This window comes from Astyanax mexicanus, chromosome 12 (genome assembly GCF_023375975.1).
Source record: "Astyanax mexicanus isolate ESR-SI-001 chromosome 12, AstMex3_surface, whole genome shotgun sequence".
NCBI lineage: Eukaryota > Metazoa > Chordata > Actinopteri > Characiformes > Acestrorhamphidae > Astyanax > Astyanax mexicanus.
The window spans coordinates 2004069-2016642 of record NC_064419.1 but is presented as its reverse complement, the minus strand read 5'-3'; the positions used below and the strand labels follow the sequence as shown (position 1 = coordinate 2016642).

The 12574-nt window shown below is 34.7% G+C and overlaps 1 protein-coding gene across 1 annotated transcript; it reads left to right on the top strand.

Moving 5' to 3' along the window:
* The first annotated feature begins 1510 nt into the window (after window positions 1–1510).
* Window positions 1511–12276, top strand: slc2a6 (solute carrier family 2 member 6). The gene is made up of 10 exons (XM_022670597.2): window positions 1511–1624; window positions 2277–2430; window positions 3128–3334; window positions 4469–4568; window positions 5300–5511; window positions 6391–6540; window positions 7520–7628; window positions 7743–7928; window positions 9728–9873; window positions 11292–12276. The coding sequence occupies exons 1-10, from the start codon at window positions 1563–1565 to the stop codon at window positions 11451–11453; spliced, it is 1488 nt and encodes a 495-aa protein (XP_022526318.2). The 5' UTR covers window positions 1511–1562; the 3' UTR covers window positions 11454–12276.
* Window positions 12277–12574: the final 298 nt, after the last annotated feature.

Sequence of the window (12574 nt, the reverse complement as noted above, 5' to 3'; positions counted from 1 at the left end):
CTACTGAAACATTTTATATTGATCTGTATTGACAAAATTAGTATTTTTTTCCAGTATTAAAATCATTAAACACTAATAAACTTATTTTTCTCAAATGATCTATATGAACCCATTAATTTTAAACTGGCTCGGGGCGCCCCCTGGTGTCTGACAAACGCAGAAGTCATTCCCAAAACCCAGCTTTGGTTTATTCACTACACTAACTGTATATAAAAAATACTTTTAATTATATACATTTTAATTATATAAAAATGAATTACTGCAGTTGGTAAACTTTTTATAACTATATAATTTTCCATAGCACTTGATTTAGGCTCTGAGCCCCAGTCCCGCAGCAATGGTGTGTTTAGAAATTTTGGAAACGTCACACAGTCCGACTGCACTTATTTACTTAGTACAGGCCCCGCCTCCCGCCGCGGATTGGTTAACACTGTAGCACTTCCTGAGATAGGATTGGATAGTACCTCGTGATGATAAACAGCCAACATCCGTCTAGATGGCGGAATTTCTGTCGGAAAACAGGTGGATTTTTTTGTGAAAATAATTATTTTTTGAGACAAATATAAAAACAGCTTTGAAATAAAGTATTATCAGAAAATGTATCATACAAGGTAAAAAAAAAAAAAAAACATAATATTCATCATATAACTGCAGGCTATGACATTTACATGATATAATTAAAACTTAAAATAGACCAGATAAAATAAATAATATAAAATACACAAGATAAAATACATTAAAATAGACAATAAAATATAAGCTACCAAAAATACAATTAAATAATCTAGATAAAATAATTTATAATAAACAAGATCATATACATTTAGATAAACAAGATAAGACACAGAAATAAAAAAATATATAAAATACACTAAAATAAATTTTATTACACACAAAAGATAAAATACAGTAAAATAAATAAAATAACACACTGTAGATAAAATACAATAAAACAAATCAAATTACACACAGATAAACTACAGTAAAATAAATTCAAATAACACATAGAAGATAAAATAAACTTGAATAAACTATATAAAATACACAAAAATAAATTTGATAAAATAAACTATATATCACACAAGATACAATAAACTTAAAAAGACTAGATAACATACACTAAAATAAATAAATTAGGTAAAATACAGTAAAATAAATTATTCAACAGAAAATACACTAAAATAATTTAAAAGAACTGTGTTAAGTATGCTTAACACAGTTTAATTATAATAAGTAAAAAAAATGTGTTCCTCTTTAGCACAAGTGACATTAGTGGAGCTACAAGTACACTTCAGGGCTATAAATATACATAAAGTTTAGTATAGTAGAGTTTTTTGAGGGATATTAAAGGTGCTGTAAGACATTAAGTTAGAACATTATATTTATACAGTAATAAAAGTAATACTGCAAACTCTTTAACCTTGAGCACATTCCGAACACAGAGTGACGCTCAGATCCAGAGAAGTTTAGTACTTCCTCTTCCTCTATTCTCTGTTATCTGTAAAAGAGGACGGACTTTAGAGATCCTCATTTTTACTTTATCAGTGTGAGACTGAGGAGCCATGAGCCGAGAACACAGTGAAAGATCTCCTCTACTGCAGAATCAGCCACAGAAGAAAATCAGGTGAGTTTAGGAGAATTAGAAGGATATTTTGGATAATTAAGCTGAGTTTTGTATTTATAAGTTTTGTAAATAGATGTTTTTGGATTTATGAACATAATTTGTTATTATTTAAGTGTACAGATTTTTAGGTGAACAGTAAATGTATTCTTACTGTCCAAAGTGTTACAATAAAGACTGTGATGAAAAACACCTATTGATTTTAACTGTAACAAGCAAAATGGTAGTAAAGAATTCTGTATTGTTATGGAATATGTGTTGTTTGTCTTGTAACAATATTGAAGATTTAGATTTTTTGGATGCTATCTTTTTGATTTATAGAATATATATATATATATATATATATATATATATATATATATATATATATATATATATATATATATATATATATATATGTATATATAAATATGCAGCGATACATCAGCTCACAGATGCAGCCTTGTGCTGATCCACATCACCCTAGGAGTGATGAGGGGAAAGAGAGAGAGCGCCATCTACTGTACTGTACCCACCCAGAGAGAGCAAGGACAATTGTGCTCTCTCGGGGCACCGGCAGCTGATGGCAAACTACTGGTACATGACCAGGATTCGAACTAGCGATAATGATGCAAAAACTATATTAATGTATTGTGTTCTTGTTGTGTTCCTCTAGAAATGGCTGGCTCTTCCTCGCTGTGTTCTCAGCAGTTTTGGGCAATTTTAACTTTGGATTTTCTCTGGTGTTTCCCTCACCGGTGATCCCACAACTACAAGCGGGTGATGACCCACGCCTGCGCATGGACGTCCATCAAGTCTCCTGGTTTGGTGTAAGTTACATTTTCTGCATTGTAGATTAATACTAAAGTCATCCAAACTATGAAGAAAAACATGGAAAATATGGAATTATTTAGAAAACAAAAAAGTGTTAAACAAACCAAAATATATTTTAGATTTTAGATTTTTCAAAGTAGCACCTCTTCCTTAGATAGAGACAGCTTTGCACATCTTATACTGTAAATATAATGAGGTAGAGTAACCTGGAATTCAGGCTTTCAGTTAACAGCTATGCTGAACTCATCAAGAGTTAATTACTTGAATTTCTTGCCGCTTAATGTGTTAATGTTTGAGAGCATCAGTTGTAAAAGTAGTGAAGAGGTAGAGTTACAGGTATACAGAGACTTTAGGAAGAAATATTTAAGAACTTTAAAAGCATCCTCAAGCACTTTCACCGCAAAGACCATCAAAAACATTATGATGATGAAACTGGCACTCATCAGGACCACCCCAGGAAAGGAAGACCAAGAGTTCATCAGAGAGTTACCAGCCTCATAAAACGCTTAAAAGTTAAACGATTTTTAGCGTATTTTGGTTTGTTTAACACTTTTAATTTACTACATGATTCCTATATAAATATATATGTTCCTTCATAGTCTGTTAGATCACTTTAATATTCATTTACTATGTACGAAAAACATATAAAATCTTTTAATCACTGTGTGTTTTCCTTATTTCCTTATTTAACAGTCTATTTTCACACTGGGAGCCGCCGCAGGGGGTCTGAGCGCCATGCTGATGAACGACAGAATTGGGCGCAAGCTGAGCATCATGATATCTGCGGTGCCGTCCACCGCGGGTTACCTGGTGATGGGGGCAGCACAGGGGTTCTGGATGCTTCTCCTGGGCAGATTTCTCACCGGCATTGCTGCTGGCATCACCGCCAGCTCTATTCCTGTAGGTTAGCTGCTGGGCACAGCACCTCACATTTATCTCTTTTTACCTAATTAAACATGAATAGATGCAAAAGCAATGAGCTGGAAGAGCAGATTCTAACCGATGTAACAGCCAAGACTCAACTTCCCAGCATGCACCCACACCAGACTTCCCTGATTACATATTGCTGTGGTGTTCCCGCTCTCCAAGTTACTAATTGGCTCCACCTGCCCTCCCTAGTATATATACCCCTCAATTTTCTCAGTTTAGTGCTGAGTATTGAATCTAGTTTTCCTGGCTCTTCTACGACACATTTCATTGTTTTGCCTCCATCGTTACTGACCTTTTTTGGTATTACTGTTTTGCATTTTTTGCCTTGTCCATTCTGTTGTTTCTATTGTTGTCCTGTTTTCGAAGGTTTCTGCCAAAAAACAAAAACAACTTGAGATTAGTGCACTATTCTATTGTGCAGTGTTGTGTGCACAAACATAGTCTTTATGAAAGGAATCTTATCTTAAGTCCGTTTCACAAACCTCAACATTTGAAGTATGCTGCAAAACATCTGGAGAAGCCGGTTTCTAGTTTTGTAGACAAGTGCCGTGGTCTGATGAAATCGAAGTAGAATGAGAAGAACAATGCTTTTATTGTTTTGGAAGAAACAGTTTGCCAACTGTAATGAATGAGGAAGGATCTGTCATGCTGTGAGGATGTTTTGCTTGCAGTACAATTTGTGTTTAAATGGAGACTGTCAAACAAAAAGATCTTTCCATGTTCTTGTATAGAGTAAACAGTGAAGTGATCTATCAGACTATGAAGGAACACATAAGGAATCATGTAGTTACTTAGGGTTACTTAGTTACTTAGTTACTTACTTACTTTTGGGTAGACGAATACTAACATCAAGAGATGCTGCAGCAAGGTCGTAAACGTTCAGAAAACGTTCTAAAAACCTTTATGTTTGTATGTGCTACCAATGACAGAATAACTATGCATCAGGATTTACTAAAAATATGTTGCACACATAATCACATGCACACTTTCTGTGATTAAAAAGCTATATTTGCATTATATCCCAGGTTTGTTTAGCTTTTGTTTTAGTTCTTGCATGGAAGCTTTTTAAACACAGCCTTCATCAGTGATGCTTGAACGTTGCAGGTGTATGTGTCGGAGATTTCACATCCAGGTGTTAGAGGAGCTCTGGGATCTTGCCCTCAGATCACAGCTGTCTTCGGAAGTCTGGCACTCTATGCTCTTGGTAAAACCCTTTTTCATACTAATTAATTGTAGTCTTTTTCTTTCGTTTAGGGGTTTAAAGACATTTAATCACACTGGTATATTGACTAATATACACATTTCTGGTCCTGGAGATGTACCATCTGGCAGTGTGCCAAATCCTGCTGGAAAATGAAATCCGCATCTCCATAAAAGTTGTCAGCAGCAGAGGGAAGCTGTAATATATGAAGTGCACTGACTTTAGACTTGATAATAAATCACAGTGGATCAACACCAGCAGATATCAGACATGTCTCTCTTTATCTAAACCATCACTGATTGGTGGAAACTTCACACTAGACCTCGAGCAGTTTGGACTGTGTGTCTCTGCACTCTTCCTCCAGACTCTGATCCCTTGATTTCCTTCAAATGAAATGTAAAATGTACTGATGATCAGTGATGGTTTGGAGAGACATGTCTGTCATCTGCTGGTGATGCGAATTTCATTTTCCAGCAGGAATTATTTTCCAGCACACTGCTTAAAGTTCCAATTGGTCTTATATAATATTAAACAATTCTGAGACACTGATTTTTGGGTTTTCATTGGCTGTAAGTTTCATAATCATCAACAATAAAATAAATAAACACTTAAATTAGATCACTCTGTGTGTAATACATCTATATAATATATGAGTTTGACATTTTGAACTGGCTTGGGAAACTTTCACATGAACAGAAGTATAAAAATGCTGTGTTTTCGCTCTTGCTCCATAGGCTTGGTAATTCCGTGGCGGTGGCTGGCTGTGGCTGGGGAAGTTCCTGTTCTGCTTATGTTAATCCTCCTCTGCTTTATGCCAAACTCCCCGCGTTACCTCATCACCCACGGCAAACGGGACGAGGCCTGCGGGGCCCTGAAATGGCTCCGGGGGCCCAATTCAGATTACATGAATGAACTCAACCAAATTGAGCGGAGCGTCAACTCACAGGTAAACACAAGCAGCACTTTTCCAGAGAAAATCATATAAAAATAAATGTATTTCATCATTTGGGGACTTCAAACAAGCTGTTTTGTGTTGAACAAACTTTAAAAAAATTGAACTAAAAAAAAACCATACTGCTAAATGCAGATAAAGAGCATCAAGGGAGTAACCTCTTTTGCGGGAATTTTTGAAACAGGCTAAACTAGGGCTGGGCAATATATCATAAATATCGATATATCATATCGATATACAACAATAGTAAAAAAAAAATGAATCCGATTAATCACGACAATATTCAGTGATTAACTGCGAATAATCACACTTGTTCTTCTTAGGACGCAGGTTTTTATAGTGAATATTTAAATGTAAATAACAGAATGAATGCAGCTCCGAGGGTGATGTGGATCAGCACAAGGCTGCGTCTGTGAGCTGATGTATCAGAAACGATTCAATTAATATGTGCCCCTTGAGGTTTATCAGCAGGTTATTCACTGGGAACAATACAATTTCCAAAAAGAGTGTGTATGGGTTAGTTTTGAGGAAATGGTTTTGTTTCTGGAGGGATATCTCTCTATATAACTCTCTCTTTATAGAAATCAGTTATGTACAAATTATATCGTAGAATCTTTGTAATTAAAGGAACAGCATGACATCCTTATTTTTAAACATTTCTAAAACATCATCCATTGCAGTTTGTCACTGAGTCACTGAAATACCACAAATGATCTTTTGTGATAAAATCCTGCTTATTGTAAGAAATGTTATCATATCAAATATCGTAATTTCTCTTGAGCATAATGAGATAAGAGTTCTTAGTCATATTGCAAAGCCCTAAAGACTCTGAATAAGACTGATTAACTCTTGTTTAATCTTAATTCTCTATAGGTTGGAATACAGTGGGCTGATCTTAGGAGTCCTTTCTACTACAAGCCCGTCTTAATCTCTGTGTTTATGAGATTCCTGCAGCAGATGACAGGAATAACACCTATCCTGGTTTATCTGGAGCCTATCTTTCACAAAACAGCCATAACACTGGTGAGTCACTTCAAAAACAACATTAAATTCATGTGCTTTCACATGACATTATCATTCGTCTTTCCACCTAATCTTTATCTACTGCATCTGTACTGAACTGTTTATTACCACAGATTATCATTTGGGAATTAGCTCAGCAGCGTTTAACTACTGTCCATCCACTAACAAGTTCAGATCAAGTAAAGGCATAATGCATATTATGGTTTAATAAAATCCTTCTATAGAAGTTGAAACATCAACTCAAGCTTTTTACTTTTTAAGTAAAAGTGTTTAAATAGTACTGGTTTCAAAACTGCTTGTAAAGAGTTCAGATTTAAAAAAGTTCAGATAATTGTGTAAAAGTAAAAAGTCATCTTAAAAATAAATACTAAGACCAATACCAATAACCTATACTTATACTTAAGTAAGGTAACAAAGTATTTGCAGCTATAGTCCCCCTAAAAAGTCAGTGTTCTTTTTACAGTGTTTATTAAATCTAAAAATGATCGAACCTTGCGCTATGTATAACTGAAATAGTGATCATGTTGAAAAATTCCATACTCTACTACTATAGAATACACATAAATAAAAGCCAGACAGCGCGAGAGCAAAAAAAATATATATAGTGAGAAGATTCTGTTTTCCAGCACGTTTTTACACAGAACGCTGAAAATTTGCTGCTGCACTTTCAAACTCAGTGTTTTCAATAGGAAGTGCACAGCAGATGTGAGCAGTGAACGCTGCACATACTGCAAGTGAAAACAGCATGGAGCAGCAGAGACAACGTTTGATCATAGCAGTATATGATCTGCCTAATATAGCAGATTAAACTGTGCCTTTTTAGGAGTTAAGCTCAATTAAAAAAAAAGTATATTTAATAGTTAGGTTAGATTGAGACTTTATATGGAGAGTTATATATATATATATATATATATATATATATATATATATATATATATATATATATATATATATATTTTTTTTTTTCTTCTTTATGCAGGAACCCAAGTATGACGCAGCATTAGTAGGCGCTGTTCGGCTGCTCTCTGTTATGATTGCAGCCAGTCTAATGGACAAAGCTGGAAGAAAAGCTCTTCTCTACACATCAGGTTTGTTCTATATGGCACATTTTACCCCTGGATACCCCTTTATTTCTAGAAATCCAGAAATAAAATGCCCCCAAGTTTCTTAAAATGACCAACGTTGTTTATTTATCTTTGCAGCATTTCTAATGTATTTGGCCATGCTATCAATGACCATGTACACCCACACAACACCATGTGATAACAACAGGAACATCACTGTGGATGCAAGCTTGCAACTAACAGAGGGGCATGGAGAATTGACGGGTTCTGTCCCAAATTCCATCACACTCGTTCCCCTCATCAGCGCTATGGTCATCATATTTGGTAAGAGTTCTATTCACATCTTATCTTTCTTATCTCAGGCATAAATCCCAGCTAGCACACAAATGCCTTTCACTGTTGAAATGTAGTTAAAATATGATTGTTGTTAGTTGTTGCCTGTTGTTGTTTCAATGTTAAAACAATGTTAAAACAACATGTAAATAATAGGTAATGGTGGGTAACTTTTTTGTACTCAGCTTTACTACAGTGATGTAAATGTATTGTTAACACTTCTTCGTTTAGCTACTTGTAGTTATTAAATGTTATTTAATTGTTATGTTATGTTATGTAGTTATTTGTTTGTAATTGTTCAGTTCCTACTTCTTAGAGATGTAGATTCATAGAGAGAGAATAAAAATTAAATTGTTAATTTTTCCTCTTCTATACAATCCAGAATGTGAGCTATGGTTTATTAAACGTTGAAAAAAAAGGCAGTAAAAATACTTATTGGGTCAAATATATACAGCACTTTAAATTATGGTTGGACATTTGGCCATTTTTTTGGCAAAACTGGTAAAGTCGAATTAAATGTATTATTTTTGTGTCAACTTACTTTTATTAAATCTGTTAATTAATTATCTAATCTACATTTGAATTAACATATTATATACCAAATAATGAATCAATCAAAAACAAGCACAAAAAACATTTTTATACTGTTATCTACACTTCCTCAGCTCTCTGCGCCTCATGTGTTCTCAGTGCTTTCATATCAGCAGTTTTATTAAATGTGTGTGAATGTGAAATTGTGGTTTTGTTTTTTGACCATGGTGGTGAATCTGTCAGTTACATTCACTTTCTGCAGACTCAATAAATGAATAAATAAAAGTCTGTTTCTTGGTCTGGATTGACCGTTTCTGAACCCAGCAGCTTCCGCATTGCTGCTCTGTCTAGTTTCAGTTTTACACAGTCAGAAACAATGTTTGAGCAATTGTTTTTCAGTTTGGGTTTGGTGCCACTTAACATGCAGAGCACATTCAGAGCACTAAACAGTCTGCAAAGTGAAATTTCCACATGGTTTATATAATTAATCACACTGCTGAGGTTTTTAATTGAGTTGCACAGTGCTTGACATTCTGTTTGTTTGGTTTTACATACAAATGTGTGTCACGAGCCACGGCGAAAAAAAAACGAAAACATGTGCAACTAATCTAAAACTTTAACATGTTCTCATTTCTATTGTGCAAATTAATAATTTTGTCATGTCTAGTCTAAGTCAGACATGTGCAGATACAATAAAATGTATATTTGTTTATTGTTCAAAACCAGTAAACAGCAGCAAGAGAGAGCAAACATACCATGAACGAGTAACACAGTAAACGCAGGCAGTGGATAAATCGATAATACAAAAAAGCACTATGTATGTGTGGTGATGGTATATTTATACTGGGGTGAACAGGTGAAATCAATATTCTGGTGAATATCAGTGTGTGGTGCATCCTGGGTATTGTAGTCCGGAGACTGGAGATTGCAGGAAGAGCTAAGTGTGGACTCAACTTCCTAGTGATGTACTCTAGTCTAGTCTACTTTTGTACTACTACAGAGTTCAGAAGGTGGATTCATTTTAATTTATGTTAAAATATGGATAAACTCTCACTCATTTTTCGACAGAACGTGAATTGAATCATGAAAATATCATGATTTTATGATGAATGGACAAATAGAAATGCTCAAAAATAACTTATTTGCCATTTTGGAGAATAATTTTAACAGTGTAACAGTGACAAATCCATATAAATGGTTGGTTAGATTTTATTAAATTATTTCTACATGTTTATTTATCCTTTATGTTTTCTGATCAGGTTATGCGATGGGCTGGGGTCCAATCACCTGGCTGCTGATGTCGGAGATCTTGCCGCTGGGGGCTCGTGGCGTGGCGTCCGGCTTGTGTGTGATGGTCAGCTGGATCACGGCTTTTGCACTGACACAACTCTTCATGCACGCTGTGGTAAGTTCCACACTCCACTTTCATTTTAGTTACTAAACTGAGCAGGAAGTTCTCTTATCGCTCAACCCAGAGTCCGTTCAAGGATAATGTCCCACTTTTTCAATAAAAAGAGCCAATCAGATTGCTTTGTTTCACAATATGGGAAAGGGGAACAACATGCTAGTGGGGAAACCACCGTAGATAAGGAGATCTGCGCAAGTGCAGTAGCCATATACACCAGAAAATCATGTTTTTTTTTTAATGTTGAAATGTTGATTATACCATCAGTTTAGAATATTTCTGTCCCCATTCATACAGATGGGTGGCTGGTGTTGTCTGAGTGGATATATCTGCCCGGTGGTGTTGTAAAGATGACCATTGAGTAAACTGACTTGCATATATTTACTAATTAATAATATAATAATAATAAATTACACTAATCTGTGTATCTCCAGTAGCCCACTTTTAAACTAACAAATGTTTTAAACTTTTAAACATATGCACCCTACTTATTTTACATATAACCAGAGAATGACCCACTTTCATAACCTCTTTGTCTTTGGATTCTGTCAATAAAAAGACAAAAAACAAAAAAAATGATTTAAATGAATTAAAATCTCAATTTTCTGTTGAATCACATTTTTCTTCTTCTTAAGACTAAGCTTTTAATAATATTTCAGTGTTAGATTGGTGAAATGAAATATTTAAATTATATATGTTTTGATCTTTTTTTATGTGCTAAGATTAATGAATAATGAGGAGCTTTATCATCAAACATGAGAATTCTATTATGTAGTCTAGCTCCATATTCCACATTCAACAACTTGGGTAGATACGATCAGCTGTGTGTGTGTGTGTGTGTACGTGTTTTAATCCATATTTAAGCATAAATAAAACATATCTACCCTAAAAAAATATATCCAGCCGTAGCTACATCACTAAATAAAACCCCTAAAACATCGCCAGGACTTAAGTAAAGACAGAAGTACAGTACAGGTTTCTGCCAAGCTTAATAACATAATAACAGGTTAACGTGATGCTAACATTGACAGCGCTAATCCTGCTGTTATTAAAACTGAGTTAATCTGTTTTTCTTGTTGTTTTTTACTATGTATGAACCTGAGGTCAGAACACAGGGACAGGAATGCTGGGTAATATGTTTTGTTTGGAGTAATATTATATTTTTCTGTTTTTCTGAGCTGAAATGTGGTCAGATGACTTGTGCAGAGTGAACTGACTCACGCACTGCAGTGTGATGCAATAGCAGAAGTTTCCTGGGTTCGTTTTAGACACCACTCCTAAACGCTCTTTCTGCAGCTCTGCAGAAGTTCTGGCGGTTACGGTTACGGTTTTGGGCCGTGTTACGTAATTCAGCACAGCCTGGGTTTTCCAGGTTTACTCCAGTTCCCGTTCTGACCCCTTTAATCTTCTTCTCGCAGGACGCTTATGGACTGTTCGTACCGTTCCTGTTCTTCTGCGTTGTCTGCGTGGTGAACATCATATTCACCGCGGTGTGTGTGCCGGAAACGAAGGGGCGGACCCTGGAGGAGATCGAGAACTATTTCAGAACTGGACGCTCCTTCACTATCCTCGACAGTTAACACAACAAACCTTCAGTGGATTTTTTAAAAATAAAGAGACTTTGGGTTTTGGCTTGTGTAAAATGAAGAAGAACACAACTAATTTGAGTGATAGTGTAATTACATGTTTACATTAGGGATGTCAGTCATGTGTGATTTATTTTTAATGTATTTCTGTTATTTGTTTAATCATTTCTCCTGCCTGTTGTAAATATGTAACTACTAATATGTAGTATGTAGTATGTAATATGTACGTATTTTTCGCACTATGATCTATTTTCATACATAAGGCGCACTGGAATCTAAAGCGCATTATGCGACACTAGTAAGGAACAGTGAGGCTGTGTCAATAGTAGACATTCCACCCTGAAATAAAAAAAAATGCAAAAATTCATTTCAGAGGGGTATTCATAAATAAATAAATTAATTAATAAATGAAATATTAAAATCTATGCTTACTATATAATACAATAATCATTTGAATGAAGTGGATGGAGCGTAGTATCTCCCTAACACTAACTCATTTTAGCAATGTTAATAAACGCTGTTTAACCATTTCAGACCCTGCATCCATTCCAGTGGTCATTATGTATTTTCTTTTTTTTTTAATGTTTTCTTGCATTTAACATTGATTGAGAGCTGATTGTTGTCCATTAGAATAGAACAAGAACCAGCTAATTAACTAGTTTATAAACCAATGAAACAGTAGCAATAGAGCCTTTGAGACAAAGTAACAGCTAATTTGTACTGATTTAATGTGATTTAGAACACTTTTGGTCATGTTTTTACTGTCTAAGGATGTTTTTTTTTATAATAAAATGTTGATATGAAATATAAAGTATTACACCCAGGCTTCCAATGCAATGGACATAAAAAAAACGATTAAATATTTTAGTTAATTGGATTTATTTGCTATATAGATTTCATAATAGAATATTAGAGTCTGCGTTTGCTAAATGTGTTTCACCATCCTGAGATTCACTATGAAGAGATTAGTTCATTCAAGGAAATGGAACAATGCTTTGTTTCAGGTCACAATTGGATTATTAACCAACTTTCACACCACTGTACAGTTTAGCTCTCTATCAGAGAAGAGATTAGCAGATTTAAGCTTCTTTTTGTGTGTTTTTTCTGCAGAGAAA